At 41.9% G+C, this 25885-nt stretch overlaps 1 protein-coding gene across 3 annotated transcripts in view; it reads right to left on the bottom strand.

Annotated features, from left to right (window-relative positions):
• Positions 1-22099, bottom strand: part of LOC106575174 (cyclin-dependent kinase 15) — a 35774-nt gene extending 13675 nt beyond the window's left edge. Inside the window, exons 1-5 of one of the 3 annotated variants that reach the window (XM_014151459.2) lie at positions 21752-22067; positions 4582-4613; positions 4193-4421; positions 1423-1563; positions 661-755 (exon numbers count right to left, since the gene is read on the bottom strand). In XM_014151459.2, coding sequence (XP_014006934.1) covers positions 661-755; positions 1423-1458 — 131 coding nt within the window. In that variant the 5' untranslated portion in view covers positions 1459-1563; positions 4193-4421; positions 4582-4613; positions 21752-22067. Of the gene's footprint in view, positions 1-660; positions 756-1422; positions 1564-2910; positions 4017-4192; positions 4422-4581; positions 4614-21751 lie in introns of those variants that run through there. The other 2 variants (XM_045698844.1, XM_014151456.2) reach the window with 2 other exon arrangements.
• Positions 22100-25885: the final 3786 nt, after the last annotated feature.

Raw genomic sequence — 25885 nt, 5'->3', positions numbered from 1 at the left:
CACACTATTCGTAACAGATTATACTTTTGGGAACCATAAACTGTATTGAGATCAAATGTTTAATCGATGAGAACATTTGCAGAATGTCGGCCAAAATCCATTTCGTTCCATCTTCTCCCACTGTCGGCCACTGGGCTTCCTCTCACTACCATATTTGGTAGTGAGAGGAAACGCCAAGCGGATGCTTCACATTTATACATCCGGTGAAATATCTGTTCTATCTGTGACGTGACCTCTGGCAGCCTCGGCTGTGTGCTGTTTGACCATATAAAGTGAAACCACTGTGAAAGGCTTTACATGCTCTGTGCTCGTTAGCGTAGAACCGTCCAATAGATCTTCACAAAAAACCTTGCCCTTCGTCAAACGAACAGCACAGGGGACAAATAGGGTCAGTCAAATCAATACCAGCTGACATAGCGGTGTAGTTTGTAGGGATAATGTAAAAGATGGGTCATATACCAACGACTACACTGACCTATTGGATGTTATCAGGGTGGGTGACGTAATTACTGAGCTGTTCATCAGTGTTGAGTTGTGGTAATGTCTGGCTTATAGCACCAAAACTGACTTCAGATTCCGCTTGCTCTTTGGGGTCAAGGTCGGGTTACTGTATAAGCACTTGATGACAACTGATTGATTGATTGATTGATTGATACTGACCGGCTGATTCCCTTGTAGACTGTAGCGTATGTCCCCTCTCCTATCTTCTCCAGGTTCAGGTAGGAGTTAGCTGTGCCAAACTGTAGGCCTGTTTTCTGTGAGGACGGACACAAGTGTGTTAGGTGGGGTAAGGTGCTGACCTCAAACATTTACAGTACATCTTCATACTGACAGAGTGAGGTAACTGCAGGTACATTCCAGATCTGTTTGTACGATCTTGCCAAATCCTAAAGTCATTGCCACACACCATAGTAATCATACAGGTGCATCAAAGCGGGGACCGAGAGACTGAAAAATAGCTTCTATCTCAAGGCCATCAGACTGTTAAACAGACAATACTAACACAGAGAGAGGCTGCTGCCTACATACAGACTTGAAATCATTGGCCACTTTAATAAATTGATCACTAGTTACTTTAATAATGCCACTTTAATAATGATGTTTACATATCTTGCATTACTCATCTCATATGTAGAAACTGTATTTTATACCATCTATTGTATCTTGCCTATGCCGCTCAGTCATTGCTCATCCATATATTTATATGTATATATTCTTATTTCATCCCTTTACTTAGATGTGTGTGTATTAGGTAGTTGTTGGGGAATTGTTCGATTACTTGTTGATATTGCTGCACTGTCGGAACTAGAAGCACAAGCATTTCGCTACACCCGCAATAACATCTGCTAACCATGTGTATGTGACCAATAAAATGTGATTTGATAACAGATCTGGGACCAGGCTAACCTTCCCAGTGCTCACCCATTGGAAGTCCTGATCGAAACTCTTTCCCCCCATAGGGTCACTGTTGCTGCGTCCTCTCTGGACAGTCAGCCTGCGGACCTGCAGCGTGTGGAACCAGTGAGGCTGGGGTTTCGAGTACGACGGGTCTGCCTCATCCAACTGGCCAGGTTTAAGGAGAGAGAATAGAGAGACAGACAGGAGAGAGAGGGTGGTGGATGCAAATAAACACATGGCAGACGAGAGAGAGAGAGAGAGAGGCAATATGAGGAGACTGTTATGGGTTGAAAAGTTTCTCAGCCTCCCCACCAACTCTAGCTAACACGATGAAAGATACAGTGAACACTGAGCATACAAAACAGTAAGAACACCTGCTCTTTCCATGACATATACTGACCAGGTGAATCCAGGTGAAAGCTATGATCCCTTATTGATGTCACTTGTTAAATCCACTTCAATCAGTGTAGATGAAGAGGAGGAGACAGGTTAAAGAAGGATTTTTAATCCTTGAGACAATTGAGACAAGGATTGTGTATGCGTGCCATTCAGAGGATGAATCGGCAAGACAAAATATTGAAGTGCCTTTGAACGGGGATATGGTAGTAGGTGCTAGGCGCAGTGTCGAGAACTGCAGGTTCCCGTGTGTATCAACAATGGTCCACCCCCGAAAGGATATCCAGCCAACTTGACACAACTGTGGGAAGCCTTGGAGTCAACATGGGCCAGCATCCCTGTGGAACGCTTCTGACACCTTGTAGAGTCCACGTCCAGACAAATTGAGGCAGTTCTGAGGGATAACGGGGGTCCTAATGTTTGGTGTACTCAGTGTGAAAGTCACAGTAGAGTACAGGACGTTTCAACGTGAGCTGTGCTGATACAGAGGCATGTGATGTCCCAATGGGAACGTCGTCATCCACCACCGTCAGGGTCTACGCTATTCAATGGAATTGCTTTCCTCTGTTCCTGTCGACGGCACCTTTTCCCAAAATACATTTGTTAGACACAGCAGAATGTGTGTTGTGGATACTCTGAATGTTGTGGACAGGCGTGGGCGGAGAAAAAGAGCTCCCATCCCTCCAGGGCCTAGAGAGACAAGCCTCCCGCTGTTGTGATGACACATCTATTATTGTAACTGGCCATCTTGTAGCTAGTCAGCTAGAATACATTACCCACCAGCTTTGCTTACAACTTTGGCATAAAAACAAAAAGTCACAAGCTAGCTGAAAGAATCCCTGGCTACACCGAGAGAAAAGGTTACTATCAATGCGGAGGTAGCGGTGTTTTCCGCCGAGAGAGAATTTCCCCCGTCGGGAGCGTTTCACTGAACCTATTTGATGTGTGCACAGGGCACACTGACAGACAGAGAGATATCACTAAAGTTACGACAACATTGACATCATGACACTCAGTGTTAGTGTCCAAGGACACTGACAGTAATAACACAGTGGCACCAGCCATCACTCTAACTCAGACACACACACACACACACACACACACGCTCCCTGCTACCTCAGCAGATGGTAAGGACACGACACTCCTGCTCTTGGGAGATGGGGGCTCCTCCATTCCCTCCTCCTCTTGCTCCTCCTCCCTCCCCTCCTCCTTCTCCTTCCCTCTTTCTCCATCTTCTTCGACCTCAACACAGCACCAGCAGCAACTCCGGACACACACAGCAGCCATGGCCCTGACCCTCCATCTCAAATCCTCCATCTTCCTCTCCCTCCTCTCTCACTTCCTAGAAACTTTCTCTCTCCCCCCCTCTCTCTGCCTCTCTCTCTTTCCTGTTTTCGGTGCGGTGGGCTGGCGCTGAAGCTCATATGACTAGCATGAGTCTGGCTCCAATAGCACAGTCCCATGACCCCCTCCCCATCTCAGTAGCAGAGAAACAGAAACACCATGGAACTCGACCTAATTTGAACAACAGTGTCCATTCAAGTCAGCGCCATTCAAGTCAGCACAAGCTGAAGAAGAGACGACGAGTGTGTCCCGGTGTGCGTGTGTGTTTGTGTGTGTAAAGAGAGGAGCTCATAGAGGGAAATCTAATTTGAGTTTTTTATACCAATTAACATTCTGTTTCTGTTCCATTTAAGGGTTGGTGGGAAGGGGGTTCTGTCTCATTTCCTCTACACACCACCGGAGGCTTCTCCCCTGTCTTCCTCTCTTGGATTTCATTCAATGGAATCCCAAATATGTGCATGGGGCATTCCGAATATAATACAGCGAGTGATTGATAGAATTCCTCAATTATCTCTCAACCGCCGTCGCTCATTGCTCATCGACCCCTCCAGAAAGTCTTGAAGTGGCGAAAACACAGTTTGAGGCCTAACTCCAGCTAGCGCCAGATCCATTCCAGCCTGTATGAGGGCGAGGTGTGAGGACTGAAGAGGATTGCGTGTGAGAGGAGAGACCAGCGGGTGGAAACAGTCTCCCACAGAGTCGCCATAACCTGCCAATCTGAACCACTAACAGCTTTTATTCTCTGTGGTTCACATTCCCCATTTTCCTAAAACAGGTTTTTTCCCTCAAACATTTTCTTAACTGCATACAGTACATAACATTTCTGTGCAGGTTTTGGAGGACACAGGGCAGTTAGTACCACCACATAATGATGCTTTTTGGGAGTGCTGAGTGGTCCACGTAGAGCAGCTGCAAATGGGAATTAGCTCCATAAAGAGTATAATTACAGTTTTAGTAGTAGAGGACAGGACAGAGTAGAATGTAGAGCTCAGAGGGGAGGCAAGGCTATTTTTGGCTCACTTTCTTTTCAGAGACGTATAATGTAGAATCTTACGGTGCTCTTTCCGCTATGGGGAGGAGACAGGAATTAATGGCCCTTGAAATGAAATCCTCTCCAACTTCAACGTGACAGCGGGAGAAACGCTGAGTGGTGGTGGTGGAGTGTGTGTGTGTCTACAGCATCTCTCTCTCCTCCCTCTCTCCCTCTCTCTCTCTCTTGCTCCCGCTCCTCCTCCCACTCTTCTCAGCAGGGGGCAGTGTTGACTATTCTGTTAATCTTCTCTCTCCCCAGGAGGGACGGAGGACGCCAGAGAGAAACAGAGAGAAGGAACAACAAAGTATGTCTAACTGTCTCAAACTCTTGTGATATATAGTCGAATCTGACCCTTAAAAATAGTATTTCGTAAGTGTTTCAGTCACAGACAATAACATAGGGTATCTTACCTCCTCATATCCCAGCTGTCTTTGCTTCAGACCTGCCAGGAACAAAAGACAGAAAGCATGAACAGTTGTTAAGAACACTTGAATAGAACACTGGTTAGAACACTAGGACAGAACACTTGGAGAGAACACATGGTTGGAACACATGGTTGGAACACATGGATAGAACACTTGGATAGAACACTTGGAGAGAACACATGGTTGGAACACATGGATAGAACACTTGGATAGAACACTTGGAGAGAACACATGGTTGGAACACATGGATAGAACACTTGGATAGAACACTTGGAGAGAACACATGGTTGGAACACATGGATAGAACACTTGGATAGAACACTTGGATAGAACACTTGGATAGAACACTTGGATAGAACACTTGGATAGAACACTTGGTTAGAACACTTGGATAGAACACTTGGATAGAACACTTGGATAGAACACTTGGTTAGAACACTTGGATAGAACACTTGGATATAACACTTGGATAGAACACTTGGATAGAACACTTGGTTAGAACACTTGGTTACAACAATGGGATAGGACACTTGGATAGAACACTTGGTTGGAAAACTTGGATAGAACACATGGTTGGAACACATGGTTGGAACATTTGGTTAGAAAACATGGTTGGAACACTTGGTTAGAACACTTGGTTGGAACACATGGTTGGAACATATGGTTGGAACATATGGTTGGAACACATGGTTGGAACAGTTGGTTAGAACACTTGGTTGGAACACATGGTTGGAACATATGGTTGGAACACATGGTTGGAACAGTTGGTTAGAACACTTGGTTGGAACACATGGTTGGAACACTTGGTTAGAACACTTGGTTAGAACACTTGGTTGGAACATATGGTTGGAACACATGGTTGGAACAGTTGGTTAGAACACTTGGTTGGAACACATGGTTGGAACACTTGGTTAGAACACTTGGTTAGAACACTTGGTTGGAACACATGGTTGGAACATATGGTTGGAACACATGGTTGGAACAGTTGGTTAGAAAACTTGGATAGAACACATGGTTGGAACACTTGGTTAGAACACTTGGTTGGAACACATGGTTGGAACATATGGTTGGAACACATGGTTGGAACAGTTGGTTAGAAAACTTGGATAGAACACTTGGTTAGAACACTTGGTTAGAACACTTGGTTGGAACACATGGTTGGAACATATGGTTGGAACACATGGTTGGAACATATGGTTGGAACACATGGTTGGAACAGTTGGTTAGAAAACTTGGATAGAACACATGGTTGGAACACTTGGATAGAACACATGGTTGGAACACTTGGATAGAACACTTGGAAACAACATTTGGACAAAACAATTTGGACCAAACCATAAACTTTAAGATCCTGTGTTACAAGGATGCTACAATGTCTACTGCTGTCATCGTTGCTTTATAATCCTGAATTCAGCTGAAGATAGAATTTAACGTTAAGTCCACTGTGGTACAATTCTGTAGCTGGGAGATTCTAATGGAATGTGAAAAGTGGAGCAGAAATGGCAAATGAGAGAGGAGTGGAGCAGGGAAGGAAGGAGAGGATGAGGAGGGAGAGGATGAGTGACAGGAGAAAGAGATGAAAATGTGTGCGTGTGACATGTGAGTGTTGATGATGATATAAGTTGGGGAGAGAGAGACAGATAGACAGAGAGACAGAGACACAGAGAGACAGAGACAAAGAGAGACTTGGAGAGAGACACAGAGAGACAGAGAGACAGACAGAGACATCTAGAGACACAGAGAGAGACACAGAGAGACGCACAGAGTGCGACACAGAGAGAGACACACAGAGACAGAGACAGACAGAGACACAGAGAGACTTGGAGAGAGACACGGAGTGACAGAGGGAGACAGAGAGACTTGGAGAGAGAAACAGATAGACAGAGACACAGACAGACGGGGAGAGAGACAGCAAGGAAGAGATACAATGACCGAGAGAGAGAGAACTTGGAGAGGAATCTGGGTCGGTAGCTCTTTCTCATAAGCGACAGTCAAAGTTTGCAGGAACATGACTGCTCCTTATCTTCCAAATGGGAAGGCTTCATTGTACCCATCCAGACAAGACATTACCTTTAGCGCTGCTTGACTTCAATAACAATAGGCTTTACAGAAAGCCTTATTCTCTGTATAGCAACACATATAGTATGTAAACAGAATAGAATACAGTAATATAAAACTAGAATTGTTTGTCAATAATTGATAATATCAATTTGATATGGGAAATTATTGAGGGTATAAATGTATGTTGTTGTTCATTTAAAAGCCATATCTATAAATGGACACATTGGATAATTAAACCCATACAAATATGTTCCAGTCTAAATATATTTGTCTTGGAAGAATACAGTACAGCTGGCACATTGCCTTTTCCAACTAACTAAAACTCCTCTTGGCTCAGCATGTGCAGCCATGGACAAAGTCAAGTTATAATTAGATCGGGTAGAAACTAGGAATGCCAACCAGGAAATAGAGGTCATGATCTGAGCAGTATAGTAGGAGACATCCTGGGGTAGGGATGTTCTGGTATGACTCTGACTGAAGGGCATTGGACTGAGGTGAGGTAATGTAGGCACCATAGAAATAGAATTCCTCGAACGGAGGCCTCCCGAGTGGTGCAGCGGTCTAAGGTACTGCGTCGCAGTGCTTGAGGCGTCACTACAGATCCGGCTTCGATGCCAGGCTGTGTCACAGCCGGCCGTGACTGGGAGACCCATGAGGCGGCACACAAATGGCCCAGCGTCGTCCGGGTAACGGGAGGGTTTGGCCAGCCGAGATGTCCTTGTCCCATCGTGCTCTAGCGACTCCTTGTGTCGGGCTGGGTGCCTGCAAGCTGATTGCGGTCACCAGTTCGGTGTTTCCTCCGACACATTGGTGTGGCTGGCTTCTGGGTTAAGCGAGCAGTGTGTCAAGAAGCAGTGTGGCTTGGCAGGGTCGCGTTTCAGAAGATGCACGGGTCTCGACCTTCGCCTCACCCGTGTCCGTCGTTGCAGCGATGGGACAAGACTGTGACAACCAATTGGATATCATGAAACTGGGGACAAAAAGGGGTATCCCCATTCAAGTCAATGATGTCATGGTCTGAGGTTCTACGACTGTTCTAGGGATTCTATTTCTATGTTAGGGACCCATGGAGAGGCTGTGTGTGGAGTGGTATGTCTTACTCTCTCACCACTTCTAGGTTAGGATATTATATTATTGCTACTAGCTCTCCCTTGGTACAGCACGCCACTGCAGTCAGGGTTATTTATGGAGGAGAGATGGAGCCACAGAGAGACAGTCACTCATGCTCCATCCCACTCCGAGCCGAGCCCACCATTCACCACCTACCCTCCTCCCTCCATTCCTATCCCTCCATCTCGCCCTCATACAGACCCGTACATACAGATAGCCCTCATCAGTATTCCCGAGGCAGAACAGAGCAGAGTAGAATGGGACGTAACTATTGGAGGTGGACAGCTGTCACAGGCAGGCAGGCAGCCTCCAGGCAGCTGGTTAATCCACTACCCACTGGGAGCAGCCTGGGGGGCCTCAGGGCCAGGCAGGCATATGCGCACCCGACCGAGCCGCTGTAGCCCTCCAGCCAGGTCTACCAGACAGTCACACACAGATAGACGTCACACAGATGGACACCATACAGGTACAGCTTGAGGGGTTCACAAAAAGTGCAACGTTGTCTATTGTCCAACTCACCCAGGGGGGAGTGGGGGTATTGAGGAGGGGATGAGATGTGTCAGAGAGAAGAAAAGCACACATAAACACAGATTGGATTCTTCAAGAACCCACTCCTCAATGAATTGAGGTTGAGGCATTTTTGGGGGGGAGTCGACGTGTCATCGATGCTCTTAAACTATTTCCTCTGAGCTCTATTGGAATTGGAATGCCCTGTGGCGTGTCCCCCTCGTAGCCAGTCTTAGTCAGTCCTATAGGTTAGCCTACACTGGAGCTTTGGCCTTGGCACTTCCTCTATAAGCTTACCTCTGGCGTACCATCATACTGTGTTGTGTGGGATACATGGAAAATGGTACAAGTAAGTAATGATTCAAGACATGAGTCAACTTGTGATCACGTGTAGAAGCAGTGTACTAGCAGCCTAGTGCACAAACATACTATCAGCCTCTCTGAATAGCGTAGAGATAGGCGCTCGTTTGGATATCCTGTGAGATATGCTCCCAGGCCAAGCAGCTGAGCAGTACATCCTGATACCAGGTCTCTCTCTCTGACAGAAATGTGCAAAGCACATCCGAGTCTCTTCAGATTAGAGAAAACAACAGTTTCCTTGTTCAAACTGACAGGGCAAGAGAGAGGAGGAACATCGGCTGTCCTGTCTGTGTACAATAACAAAATCACTTAGCACAGTTGCGATTCAAACCACAGACAACCAATGTGGCGAAAAAACTGTTTGGAGGACGTGCCATTGCATTTGAATTGGCAGTGACCCCTAACAGATTTGCCCTGAGTTTTTTAGAGGACTACAGAGCACTTACTTTATTTTGTTTACACTGCAGCTGTGAGAATGATTAATTATTCATCTCCGTCTACAGAACCACCTGCATCCTGCTTCCCCAGCTCTATAACATTATATCTACCCTGACTGTATAACAGCACTATATCTACCCTGAGTGTATAACAGCACTATATCTACCCTGACTGTATAACAGCACTATATCTACCCTGAGTGTATAACAGCAGTATATCTACCCTGAGTGTATAACAGCAGTATATCTACCCTGAGTGTATAACAGCACTATATCTACCCTGACTGTATAACAGCAGTATATCTACCCTGACTGTATAACAGCACTATAACTACCCTGACTGTATAACAGCACTATAACTACCCTGACTGTATAACAGCTATATATCTACCCTGACTGTATAACAGCACTATATCTACCCTGAGTGTATAACATCAATATAACTACCCTGAGTGTATAACAGCAGTATAACTACCCTGAGTGTATAACAGCAGTATATCTACCCTGACTGTATAACAGCACTATATCTACCCTGAGAGTATAACAGCAGTATATCTACCCTGAGTGTATAACAGCACTATATATCTACCCTGAGTGTATAACAGCACTATATCTACCCTGAGTGTATAACAGCACTATATCTACCCTGACTGTATAACAGCACTATATCTACCCTGAGTGTATAACATCACTATATCTACCCTGAGTGTATAACAGCAGTATAACTACCCTGAGTGTATAACAGCAGTATATCTACCCTGAGTGTATAACATCAATATAACTACCCTGAGTGTATAACAGCAGTATAACTACCCTGACTGTATAACAGCACTATAACTACCCTGACTGTATAACAGCTATATATCTACCCTGACTCTATAACATTATATCTACCCTGACTGTATAACAGCACTATATCTACCCTGAGTGTATAACAGCACTATATCTACCCTGACTGTATAACAGCACTATATCTACCCTGACTGTATAACAGCTATATATCTACCCTGACTGTATAACAGCACTATATCTACCCTGAGTGTATAACAGCACTATATCTACCCTGACTGTATAACAGCACTATATCTACCCTGACTGTATAACAGCACTATATCTACCCTGACTGTATAACAGCACTATATCTACCCTGACTGTATAACAGCACTATATCTACCCTGACTGTATAACAGCACTATATCTACCCTGAGTGTATAACATCAATATAACTACCCTGAGTGTATAACAGCAGTATAACTACCCTGAGTGTATAACAGCAGTATATCTACCCTGAGTGTATAACATCAATATAACTACCCTGAGTGTATAACAGCAGTATAACTACCCTGACTGTATAACAGCACTATAACTACCCTGACTGTATAACAGCTATATATCTACCCTGACTGTATAACAGCACTATATCTACCCTGACTGTATAACAGCACTATATCTACCCTGACTGTATAACATCAATATAACTACCCTGAGTGTATAACAGCACTATATCTACCCTGAGTGTATAACAGCAGTATATCTACCCTGAGTGTATAACAGCACTATAACTACCCTGACTGTATAACAGCACTATATCTACCCTGACTGTATAACAGCACTATATCGACCCTGAGTGTATAACAGCACTATATCTACCCTGAGTGTATAACAGCACTATAACTACCCTGAGTGTATAACAGCACTATATCTACCCTGAGAGTATAACAGCAGTATATCTACCCTGAGTGTATAACAGCACTATATCTAGCCTGAGTGTATAACAGCACTATATCTACCCTGACTGTATAACAGCACTATATCTACCCTGAGTGTATAACATCAATATAACTGCCCTGAGTGTATAACAGCACTATATCTACCCTGAGTGTATAACAGCAGTATATCTACCCTGAGTGTATAACAGCACTATAACTACCCTGACTGTATAACAGCACTATATCTACCCTGACTGTATAACAGCACTATATCTACCCTGACTGTATAACAGCACTATATCTACCCTGAGTGTATAACATCACTATAACTACCCTGAGTGTATAACAGCACTATAACTACCCTGAGTGTATAACAGCACTATATCTACCCTGACTGTATAACAGCACTATAACTACCCTGACTGTATAACAGCACTATATCAACCCTGAGTGTAAAACAGCACTATATCTACCCTGACTGTATAACAGCACTATATCTACCCTGACTGTATAACAGCACTATAACTACCCTGAGTGTATAACAGCACTATAACTACCCTGAGTGTATAACAGCACTATATCTACCCTGAGTGTATAACAGCACTATATCTACCCTGAGTGTATAACAGCACTATACCTACCCTGAGTGTATAACATCACTATATCTACCCTGAGTGTATAACAGCACTATATCTACCCTGAGTGTATAACAGCAGTATATCTACCCTGAGTGTATAACAGCACTATAACTACCATAAGTGTATAACAGCACTATATCTACCCTGACTGTATAACAGCACTATAACTACCCTGAGTGTATAACAGCAGTTTATCTACCCTGAGTGTATAACAGCAGTATATCTACCCTGACTGTATAACAGCACTATATCTACCCTGACTGTATAACAGCACTATATATCTACCCTGAGTGTATAACAGCACTATATCTACCCTGAGTGTATAACAGCAGTATATCTACCCTGAGTGTATAACAGCACTATATCTACCCTGAGTGTATAACATCAATATAACTACCCTGAGTGTATAACAGCACTATATCTACCCTGAGTGTATAACATCAATATAACTACCCTGAGTGTATAACAGCACTATATCTACCCTGAGTGTATAACAGCACTATAACTACCCTAAGTGTATAACAGCACTATATCTACCCTGACTGTATAACAGCACTATATCTACCCTGAGTGTATAACAGCAGTATATATCTACCCTGAGTGTATAGCAGCACTATATCTACCCTGACTATATAACAGCACTATATCTACCCTGAGTGTATAACAGCACTATATCTACCCTGAGTGTATAACAGCACTATAACTACCCTGAGTGTATAACAGCACTATAACTACCCTGAGTGTATAACAGCACTATAACTACCCTGACTGTATAACAGCACTATATCTACCCTGAGTGTATAACAGCACTATATATCTACCCTGACTGTATAACAGCACTATAACTACCCTGACTGTATAACAGCAATATACCTACCCTGAGTGTATAACAGCAATATAACTACCCTGAGTGTATAACAGCACTATATCTACCCTGAGTGTATAACAGCACTATATCTACCCTGAGTGTATAACAGCACCTTAACTACCCTGAGTGTATAACAGCACTATATCTACCCTGAGTGTATAACAGTACTATATCTACCCTGAGTGTATAACAGCACTATAACTACCCTGACTGTATAACAGCACTATAACTACCCTGAGGGTATAACAGCACTATATCTACCCTGAGTGTATAACAGCACTATAACTACACTGAGTGTATAACAGCACTATATCTACCATGACTGTATAACATCACTATATCTACCCTGAGTGTATAACATCACTATATCTACCCAGACTGTATAACATCACTATATCTACCCTGAGTGTATAACAGCACTATATCTACCCTGACTGTATAACAGCACTATATCTACCCTGACTGTATAACATCACTATATCTACCCTGAGTGTATTACAGCAATATATCTACCGTGACTGTATAACAGCACTATACCTACCCTGAGTGTATAACAGCACTATAACTACCCTGAGTGTATAACAGCACTATATCTACCCTGACTGTATAACAGAACTATATCTACCCTGAGTGTATAACAGCACTATAACTACCCTGAGTGTATAACAGCACTATATCTACCCTGAGTGTATAACAGCACTATAACTACCCTGAGTGTATAACAGCACTATATCTACCCTGAGTGTATAACAGCACTATATCTACCCTGAGTGTATAACAGCACTATAACTACCCTGAGTGTATAACAGCACTATAACTACCCTGAGTGTATAACAGCACTATATCTACCCTGAGTGTATAACAGCACTATATCTACCCTGAGTGTATAACAGCTCTATATCTACCCTGACTGTATAACAGCACTATAACTACCCTGACTGTATAACAGCACTATATCTACCCTGAGTGTATAACAGCAGTATATCTACCATGAGTGTATAACAGCACCATAACTACCCTGACTGTATAACAGCACTATATCTACCCTGACTGTATAACAGCACTATATCTACCCTGAGTGTATAACAGCACTATATCTACTCTGAGTGTATAACATCCCTATAACTACCCTGAGTGTATAACAGCACTATAACTACCCTGAGTGTATAACAGCACTATATTTACCCTGACTGTTTAACAGCACTATAACTACCCTGACTGTATAACAGCACTATATCAACCCTGAGTGTATAACAGCACTATATCTACCCTGACTGTATAACAGCACTATATCAACCCTGACTGTATAACAGCACTATAACTACCCTGAGTGTATAACAGCACTATATCTACCCTGAGTGTATAACAGCACTATATCTACCCTGAGTGTATAACAGCACTATATCTACCCTGAGTGTATAACAGCACTATATCTACCCTGAGTGTATAACAGCACTATAACTACCCTGAGTGTATAACAGCACTATATCTACCCTGAGTGTATAACAGCACTATATCTACCCTGAGTGTATAACAGCACTATATCTACCCTGAGTGTATAACAGCACTATATCTACCCTGAGTGTATAACAGCACTATAACTACCCTGAGTGTATAACAGCACTATATCTACCCTGACTGTATAACAGCACTATATCTACCCTGAGTGTATAACAGCACTATATCTACCCTGAGTGTATAAACGCAGTATATATCTACACTGAGTGTATAACAGCAGTATATCTACCCTGAGTGTATAACAGCACTATATCTACCCTGACTGTATAACAGCACTATAACTACCCTGAGTGTATAACAGCACTATATCTACCCTGACTGTATAACAGCACTATATCTACCCTGAGTGTATAACAGCACTATAACTACCCTGAGTGTATAACAGCACTCTATCTACCCTGAGTGTATAACAGCACTATATCTACCCTGAGTGTATAACAGCACTATATCTACCCTGAGTGTATAACAGCACTATATCTACCCTGAGTGTATAACAGCACTATAACTACCCTGAGTGTATAACAGCACTATATCTACCCTGAGTGTATAACAGCACTATATCTACCCTGAGTGTATAACAGCACTATAACTACCCTGAGTGTATAACAGCACTATATCTACCCTGAGTGTATAACAGTACTATATCTACCCTGAGTGTATAACAGCACTATAACTACCCTGACTGTATAACAGCACTATAACTACCCTGAGTGTATAACAGCACTATATCTACCCTGAGTGTATAACAGCACTATAACTACCCTGAGTGTATAACAGCACTATATCTACCCTGACTGTATAACATCACTATATCTACCCTGAGTGTATAACATCACTATATCTACCCTGACTGTATAACATCACTATATCTACCCTGAGTGTATAACAGCACTATATCTACCCTGACTGTATAACAGCACTATATCTACCCTGAGTGTATAACAGCACTATATCTACCCTGACTGTATAACAGCACTATATCTACCCTGAGTGTATAACAGCACTATATCTACCCTGAGTGTATAACAGCACTATATCTACCCTGACTGTATAACATCACTATATCTACCCTGAGTGTATTACAGCAATATATCTACCGTGACTGTATAACAGCACTATATCTACCCTGAGTGTATAACAGCACTATAACTACCCTGAGTGTATAACAGCACTATATCTACCCTGAGTGTATTACAGCACTATAACTACCCTGAGTGTATAACAGCACTATATCTACCCTGACTGTATAACAGAACTATATCTACCCTGAGTGTATAACAGCACTATATCTACCCTGAGTGTATAACAGCACTATAACTACCCTGAGTGTATAACAGCACTATATCTACCCTGAGTGTATAACAGCACTATATCTACCCTGAGTGTATAACAGCACTATAACTACCCTGAGTGTATAACAGCACTATAACTACCCTGAGTGTATAACAGCACTATATCTACCCTGAGTGTATAACAGCACTATATCTACCCTGAGTGTATAACAGCACTATATCTACCCTGACTGTATAACAGCACTATAACTACCCTGACTGTATAACAGCACTATATCTACCCTGAGTGTATAACAGCACTATAACTACCCTGAGTGTATAACAGCACTATAACTACCCTGAGTGTATAACAGCAGTATATATCTACCCTGAGTGTATAACAGCAGTATATCTACCCTGAGTGTATAACAGCACTATATCTACCCTGAGTGTATAACAGCACTATAACTACCCTGACTGTATAACAGCAGTATATATCTACCCTGAGTGTATAACAGCAGTATATCTACCCTGAGTGTATAACAGCACTATATCTACCCTGAGTGTATAACAGCACTATAACTACCCTGAGTGTATAAACGCAGTATATATCTACACTGAGTGTATAACAGCAGTATATCTACCCTGAGTGTATAACAGCACTATAACTACCCTGAGTGTATAACAGCACTATATCTACCCTTAGTGTATAACAGCACTATATCTACCCTGAGTGTATAACAGCACTATAACTACCCTGAGTGTATAAACGCAGTATATATCTACACTGAGTGTATAACAGCAGTATATCTACCCTGAGTGTATAACAGCACTATATCTACCCTGACTGTATAACAGCACTATAATTACCCTGAGTGTATAACAGCACTATATCTACCCTGAGTGTATAACAGCACTATAACTACCCTGAGTGTATAACAGCACTATATCTACCCTGAGTGTATAACAGTACTATATCTACCCTGAGTGTATAACAGCACTATAACTACCCTGACTGTATAACAGCACTATAACTACCCTGAGTGTATAACAGCACTATATCTACCCTGAGTGTATAACAGCACTATAACTACCCTGAGTGTATAACAGCACTATATCTACCCTGACTGTATAACAGCACTATATCTACCCTGAGTGTATAACAGCACTATATCTACCCTGAGTGTATAACAGCACTATAACTACCCTGAGTGTATAAACGCAGTATATATCTACACTGAGTGTATAACAGCAGTATATCTACCCTGAGTGTATAACAGCACTATATCTACCCTGACTGTATAACAGCACTATAACTACCCTGAGTGTATAACAGCACTATATCTACCCTGACTGTATAACAGCACTATATCTACCCTGAGTGTATAACAGCACTATAACTACCCTGAGTGTATAACAGCACTATATCTACCCTGAGTGTATAACAGCACTATATCTACCCTGAGTGTATAACAGCACTATATCTACCCTGAGTGTATAACAGCACTATATCTACCCTGAGTGTATAACAGCACTATAACTACCCTGAGTGTATAACAGCACTATATCTACCCTGAGTGTATAACAGCACTATATCTACCCTGAGTGTATAACAGCACTATAACTACCCTGAGTGTATAACAGCACTATATCTACCCTGAGTGTATAACAGTACTATATCTACCCTGAGTGTATAACAGCACTATAACTACCCTGACTGTATAACAGCACTATAACTACCCTGAGTGTATAACAGCACTATATCTACCCTGAGTGTATAACAGCACTATAACTACCCTGAGTGTATAACAGCACTATATCTACACTGAGTGTATAACAGCACTATATCTACCCTGACTGTATAACATCACTATATCTACCCTGAGTGTATTACAGCAATATATCTACCGTGACTGTATAACAGCACTATATCTACCCTGAGTGTATAACAGCACTATAACTACCCTGAGTGTATAACAGCACTATATCTACCCTGAGTGTATTACAGCACTATAACTACCCTGAGTGTATAACAGCACTATATCTACCCTGACTGTATAACAGAACTATATCTACCCTGAGTGTATAACATCACTATATCTACCCTGAGTGTATAACAGCACTATAACTACCCTGAGTGTATAACAGCACTATATCTACCCTGAGTGTATAACAGTACTATATCTACCCTGAGTGTATAACAGCACTATAACTACCCTGACTGTATAACAGCACTATAACTACCCTGAGTGTATAACAGCACTATATCTACCCTGAGTGTATAACAGCACTATAACTACCCTGAGTGTATAACAGCACTATATCTACCCTGAGTGTATAACAGCAGTATATCTACCCTGAGTGTATAACAGCACTATATCTACCCTGAGTGTATAACAGCACTATAACTACCCTGAGTGTATAAACGCAGTATATATCTACACTGAGTGTATAACAGCAGTATATCTACCCTGAGTGTATAACAGCACTATAACTACCCTGAGTGTATAACAGCACTATATCTACCCTTAGTGTATAACAGCACTATATCTACCCTGAGTGTATAACAGCACTATAACTACCCTGAGTGTATAAACGCAGTATATATCTACACTGAGTGTATAACAGCAGTATATCTACCCTGAGTGTATAACAGCACTATATCTACCCTGACTGTATAACAGCACTATAACTACCCTGAGTGTATAACAGCACTATATCTACCCTGAGTGTATAACAGCACTATAACTACCCTGAGTGTATAACAGCACTATATCTACCCTGAGTGTATAACAGTACTATATCTACCCTGAGTGTATAACAGCACTATAACTACCCTGACTGTATAACAGCACTATAACTACCCTGAGTGTATAACAGCACTATATCTACCCTGAGTGTATAACAGCACTATAACTACCCTGAGTGTATAACAGCACTATATCTACCCTGACTGTATAACAGCACTATATCTACCCTGAGTGTATAACAGCACTATATCTACCCTGAGTGTATAACAGCACTATAACTACCCTGAGTGTATAAACGCAGTATATATCTACACTGAGTGTATAACAGCAGTATATCTACCCTGAGTGTATAACAGCACTATATCTACCCTGACTGTATAACAGCACTATAACTACCCTGAGTGTATAACAGCACTATATCTACCCTGACTGTATAACAGCACTATATCTACCCTGAGTGTATAACAGCACTATAACTACCCTGAGTGTATAACAGCACTATATCTACCCTGAGTGTATAACAGCACTATATCTACCCTGACTGTATAACAGCACTATATCTACCCTGAGTGTATAACAGCACTATATCTACCCTGAGTGTATAACAGCACTATATCTACCCTGAGTGTATAACATCACTATATCTACCCTGAGTGTATAACAGCACTATATCTACCCTGACTGTATAACAGCACTATAACTACCCTGAGTGTATAACAGCACTATATCTACCCTGAGTGTATAACAGCACTATATCTACCCTGAGTGTATAACAGCACTATAACTACCCTGACTGTATAACAGCACTATAACTACCCTGAGTGTATAACAGCACTATATCTACCCTGAGTGTATAACAGCACTATAACTACCCTGAGTGTATAACAGCACTATATCTACACTGAGTGTATAACAGCACTATATCTACCCTGACTGTATAACATCACTATATCTACCCTGAGTGTATTACAGCAATATATCTACCGTGACTGTATAACAGCACTATATCTACCCTGAGTGTATAACAGCACTATAACTACCCTGAGTGTATAACAGCACTATATCTACCCTGAGTGTATTACAGCACTATAACTACCCTGAGTGTATAACAGCACTATATCTACCCTGACTGTATAACAGAACTATATCTACCCTGAGTGTATAACATCACTATATCTACCCTGAGTGTATAACAGCACTATAACTACCCTGAGTGTATAACAGCACTATATCTACCCTGAGTGTATAACAGTACTATATCTACCCTGAGTGTATAACAGCACTATAACTACCCTGACTGTATAACAGCACTATAACTACCCTGAGTGTATAACAGCACTATATCTACCCTGAGTGTATAACAGCACTATAACTACCCTGAGTGTATAACAGCACTATATCTACCCTGACTGTATAACAGCACTATATCTACCCTGACTGTATAACAGCACTATATCTACCCTGAGTGTATAACAGCACTATAACTACCCTGAGTGTATAAACGCAGTATATATCTACACTGAGTGTATAACAGCAGTATATCTACCCTGAGTGTATAACAGCACTATATCTACCCTGACTGTATAACAGCACTATAACTACCCTGAGTGTATAACAGCACTATATCTACCCTGACTGTATAACAGCACTATATCTACCCTGAGTGTATAACAGCACTATAACTACCCTGAGTGTATAACAGCACTATATCTACCCTGAGTGTATAACAGCACTATATCTACCCTGACTGTATAACAGCACTATATCTACCCTGAGTGTATAACAGCACTATATCTACACTGAGTGTATAACAGCACTATATCTACCCTGACTGTATAACATCACTATATCTACCCTGAGTGTATTACAGCAATATATCTACCGTGACTGTATAACAGCACTATATCTACCCTGAGTGTATAACAGCACTATAACTACCCTGAGTGTATAACAGCACTATATCTACCCTGAGTGTATTACAGCACTCTAACTACCCTGAGTGTATAACAGCACTATATCTACCCTGACTGTATAACAGAACTATATCTACCCTGAGTGTATAACAGCACTATAACTACCCTGAGTTTATAACAGCACTATATCTACCCTGAGTGTATAACAGCACTATAACTACCCTGAGTGTATAACAGCACTATATCTACCCTGAGTGTATAACAGCACTATATCTACCCTGAGTGTATAACAGCACTATAACTACCCTGAGTGTATAACAGCACTATAACTACCCTGAGTGTATAACAGCACTATATCTACCCTGAGTGTATAACAGCACTATATCTACCCTGAGTGTATAACAGCACTATATCTACCCTGACTGTATAACAGCACTATAACTACCCTGACTGTATAACAGCACTATATCTACCCTGAGTGTATAACAGCACTATAACTACCCTGAGTGTATAACAGCACTATAACTACCCTGAGTGTATAACAGCAGTATATATCTACCCTGAGTGTATAACAGCAGTATATCTACCCTGAGTGTATAACAGCACTATATCTACCCTGAGTGTATAACAGCACTATAACTACCCTGACTGTATAACAGCAGTATATATCTACCCTGAGTGTATAACAGCAGTATAGCTACCCTGAGTGTATAACAGCACTATATCTACCCTGAGTGTATAACAGCACTATATCTACCCTGAGTGTATAACAGCACTATATCTACCCTGAGTGTATAACAGCACTATATCTACCCTGAGTGTATAACAGCAGTATATCTACCCTGAGTGTATAACAGCACTATAACTACCCTGAGTGTATAACAGCACTATATCTACCCTGAGTGTATAACAGCACTATAACTACCCTGAGTGTATAACAGCACTATATCTACCCTGAGTGTATAACAGCACTATAACTACCCTGAGTGTATAACAGCACTATATCTACCCTGAGTGTATAACAGCACTATAACTACCCTGAGTGTATAACAGCACTATATCTACCCTGAGTGTATAACAGCACTATATATCTACCCTGAGTGTATAACAGCACTATATCTACCCTGAGTGTATAACAGCACTCTAACTACCCTGAGTGTATAACAGCACTATAACTACCCAGTACCCATCCCCCCTGACAACCAACCTCCCCCCTAGGAAATGGAACCACCTGCACCTTGATGCCTTAGCTGTCTACCTTCCCTCCCCCTGACAACCTGCACCCACCCTGGGGGAGATGTGGGTTACCATCTCACTCCTCTTCCGTCTTCTCTTCCACTGCGGAGAAAAACACATCTTCTGCTTCTTACCTCATCCTTCACCTCTCTCCTCACCCCTTTCCTCTCCCACTTAGCGAGTAAAACACCACTCTGCTCCCGCTGGGGCTACCTCTCCTCCTCTCTTCTCCTCTCTCCCCTTGTGCTCACATCACCCCTCACATGTCTTCTCTCCTACTTAGGGAGCAAAACAGCCCCTCTGCTCATCAGCATTTTTATGCTTTATTCAATAAGCCGTGGGCTTCCTAGCTGCATCTGCAGATCAGCAGTATAATTTGCCAGTCCGTGCCAAGCTACTGACGTTTGTAACAGTCTAGTCCCTAGGGGTGCCCTCATCCCTGGAACACGACAACATACCACGCTACAACATCTGACCCTGTTAACGAGCTGCTGCCTGTCATTACCTGTAGAGTGTGTAAGGATAGTTGTCATGCCAACAAGTTAGGTATTGTGTTCCCTAGGTAACATACAGTACATTCCCCATGCATGTGTATCTTGGAATCTGGCATAGTACAAAGATGGAACACAATAAGCATAGAAGGATAATACCAACGAGAACTCCGTACATACTGTTTGTGGGTATGAGGAAGCTTGAGCAAGCACTGTTCGATCCCCTAACCCGAATGGAGTCAGTGTGGTACTGTTTCTAGGGAGGGTAGGTTCGACTGATACTCACCCAGGCGATGGAAAGCCTCCGTGGCTGCATGTCGTAGGTTCTGCATCCCAGTGTTGGTTCCTGCCTGGTGGTGCTGTGGAACCGCTATAGAACCTCACTTACACCCCGGGCATCCTTAGAACTGAACCCAGCTACAGCAGCACTCTCAGCTCAGTCACAGCCCCTCCTTGTCTTCAGCCACCTAGGATGTAAACAGCTTTAGCAGCACAGACAGGATTTTCCTATTTTTCCTTCTTCCTCCTTCCTCCTTCTGCCTGAAGGTGCTCTTGGCTCCTCTATTACTCTCTCTGTTTTGCTCTCTCCCTCTCATGATATTGCACTGTATCCTCCCTCTCTCTCCCTCCTTTATCCCTGTCTCCTCCTGCTGCCAGTTCCTCTGCTGCCTGCGAGACAACATTCAATAGCCAATCAGCGGCGTCAGATAGGAGACACTGCCCAATGAGCTCTCAGTGGAGGAGAGAGCCGGGGCTGCTGGTGTGTTTTGAAAGGTTGGATCTTGAGCATTGTGTTCAGGGAGTCACTAATGTGCGTGTGTACTGTGGGCTCCTGGGGGCGGAAGTGAGCCACGCTTTTGATCACCTTCATTCCAATAACTCAAGCATAGATTGGTTAAAAAAAATAAACATCTAATTTGGCACACAGAAACTAGAGGCCATGAGTAACTTGGTCAAAAAGAAAGGCACCAATTGGCCAGTAGTCTCACTTAAACCCACTTAAATATTCGCCGACCTGTTTGACCTAGAGACTTGAAATGTAGGTGTCTTTCCTCATGCTGAACAAATTTGCGTCAAGGACCCATAAGGTCCATCAGGATAGATTTTCCTCCATCTTGGACATTTTGGAAAACCTGAAAAACGTATTCTCGTGACCCATAAGTCCACAGAACACCAAGTTTGGTATATAGGCCCATGGTGCATCACTTAACTTAGTTTGAGAAACGCTTGGTTGGTTAAGAGATGGCTGAGGTATTGATCAATCAGGAAATCAGATTTTACATGTCCAATTACAAAATAAATCCTTTGTTAATCCACTTCACAATGGCTTATCAACTTGAAACATTGTAGGGTCATCGCAGACATTACCACGATGAACCATGTTAAGTTTGGATTATGTAATGATAATGCTTAGAATAATCATAAAAAATCTTCTCATGAACTAAAAGTCAGATTCAGTCCCAAAAGAGTATGAGAAAATAACATTGATGCATTCACAGAGGCCCATTATCAGCAACCATCACTCCTGTGTTTCAATGGCACGTTGTGTTAGCTAATCCAAGTTTAGCATTTTAAAAGGCTAACTGATCATTATAAAACCCTTTTGCAATTATGTTAGCACTGGTTAAAACTGTTTTCTGATTAAAGAAGCAATAAAACTGGCCTTCTCTAGGCTAGTTGAGTATCTGGAGCATCAGCATTTGTGGGTTCGATTACAGGCTCAAAATGGCCAGAAACAAATAACTTTCTTTTGAAACTTGTCAGTCTATTCTTGTTCTGAGAAATGAAGGCTATTCCATGCGAGAAATTGCCAAGAAACTGAAGATCTCATACAACGCTGTGTACTACTCCCTTCACAGAACAGCGCAAACTGGCTCTAACCAGAATATAAAGAGGAGTGGGAGGCCCCGATGCACAACTGAGCAAGAGGACAAGTACATTAGAGTGTCTAGTTTGAGAAACAGACGCCTCACAAGTCCTCAACTGGCAGCTTCATTATATAGTACCCGCAAAACACCAGTCTCAATGTCAACAGTGAAGAGGCGACTCCAGGATGCTGGCCTTCTAGGCAGAGTTCCTCTGTCCAGTGTCTGTGTTCTTTTGCCCTTCTTAATTTTATTTATTTTGGCCATTTTTATTGGCCAGTCTGAGATATGTCTTTTTCTTTGCAACTCTGCCTAGAAGGCCAGCATCCCGGAGTAGCCTCTTCACTGTTGATGTTGTGGCTGGTGTTTTGCGCGTACTATTTATTGCAGATAAATAGGAAATTACATTTACATTTACATTTTAGTCATTTAGTAGACACTCTTATCCAGAGCGACTTACAGTAGTGAATGCATACATTTCATACATTTAATTTAATTTCATGCATTTTTTTTTGTTGTACTAAGTGACCCCAAACATTTGAACGGTAGTGTATATATTTTTAAACCTGTGAAAAACATATTCTCATGAACCATAGGACCAAATGACAAATCAAATGAGTTTTTGACAAATCCAAAATCTGATTTTACGTGTCCATTTAAACCACTGTAAATCTACTCCACAGTGGCCTATCGACTTGAAATGTGTCTTCACTATCATGGATGTCCCTAAGACGAACCATACTGAATTTGGTTTTGATATCTGAAAAATCAAGGAAACTATTAACAACATTCTTTGCATATGTAACGCTAACGCTCAAAATGATCTGCAATCATCTTCTCCTCATGAACCATACAGTGGCAAGAAAAAGTATGTGAACCCTTTGGAATTACCTGGATTTATGAATAAATTTGACATAACATTTTATCTGATCTTCATCTAAGTCACAACAATAGACAAACTCAGTGTGCTTAAACTAATAGCACACAAATTATTGTATTTTTCTTGTCTATATTGAATACATCATTTAAACATTCACAGTGTAGGTTGGAAAAAATATGGGAAACCCTAGGCTAATGACTTCTCCAAAAGCTAATTGGAGTCAGGAGTCAACTAATCTGGAGTCGAATCAATGAGATGAGATTGGAGATTTTGGTTAGAGCTTCCCTGCCACGTAAAAAACACTCATAAAATTAGAGTTTGCTATTCACAAGAAACATTGCCTGATGTGAACCATGCCTCGAACAAAATAGATCTCAGAAGACCTAAGATGAAGAATTGTTGCCTTGCATAAAGCTGGAAAGGGTTACAAAAGTATCTCTAAAAGTCAGTCCACGGTAAGACAAATTGTCTATAAATGGAGAAATTTCAGCACTGTTGCTACTCTCCCTAGAAGTGGCCTTCCTGCAAAGATGACTGCAAGAGCACAATGCAGAATGCTCAATGAGGTTAAGAAGAATCCTAGTGTCAGCTAAAGACTAACAGAAATCTCTGGAAGATGCTAAAATCTCTGTTGACGAGTCTACAATACGTAAACTATGGTGGAGGGAGCATCATGGTTTGGGGCTGCTTTCCTGCATCAGGGCCTGGACAGCTTGCTATCATCGACGGAAAAATGATTTCCCAAGTTTATCAAGACATTTTGCAGGAGAATGTAAGGCTATCTGTCCACCAATTGAAGCTCAACAGAAGTTAAGTGATGCAACAGGACAACAACCCAAAAGACAGAAGTAAATCAACAACAGAATGGCTTGAACAGAAGAAAATGTGCCTTCTGGAGTGGCCCAGTCAGTCCTGACCTCAACCCGATTGAGATGCTGTGGCATGACCTCAAGAGAGCGGTTCACCCGACATCCCAAGGATATTGTGGAACCGAAACAGTTTTGTAAAGAGGAATGGTCCAAAATTCTTCCTGACCGTTGTGCAGGTCTGATCCGCAACTAAAGAAACGTTTGGTTGAGGTTATTGCTGCCAAAGGAAGGTCAACCTGTTATTAAATTCAAGGGTTCACATACTTTTTCCAACCTTCACTATGAATTTTTACACCGTGTGTTCAATAAAGACATTAAAATGTATAATTGTTTGTGTGTTACTAGTTTAAGCAGACTGTGTTTGTCTATTGTCGTGACTTAGATGAAGATCAGATCAAATTTTATGACCAATTTATGCAGAAATCCAGGTAATTCTAAAGGGTTCACATACTTTTTCTTCCCACTGTATGTCAGAGTCACTCCAGATTTTGTATTTAGACTCATTACATCAGTCTTTAATGGTTTTTGCATTCAAATATGGCTGCACTGTACCTATAGATGCAAGTTAGCACATATTCTAAAGCTAAAAATACTTCTCAATGTTTTCACTGATTGAACATAAAGAAAGATAGTCCCTACATGATAGAGTGCTTGCTTTTTGTTATCCAACTGATATTGTCCTTTCTCACCCTGTGGACCCCGATCATTGCTGCTTGCAGCTATATTTTTCCAAAATGTACAAATTGTCAACTTTCCCGACAATGATTTATCACCTACCTACACCTTGTACCTGCACCAGTTTTTCA

The sequence above is a fragment of the Salmo salar genome, chromosome ssa17 (genome assembly GCF_905237065.1).
Source record: "Salmo salar chromosome ssa17, Ssal_v3.1, whole genome shotgun sequence".
Lineage (NCBI taxonomy): Eukaryota > Metazoa > Chordata > Actinopteri > Salmoniformes > Salmonidae > Salmo > Salmo salar.
This window is presented reverse-complemented; position numbering and strand designations above follow the sequence as displayed.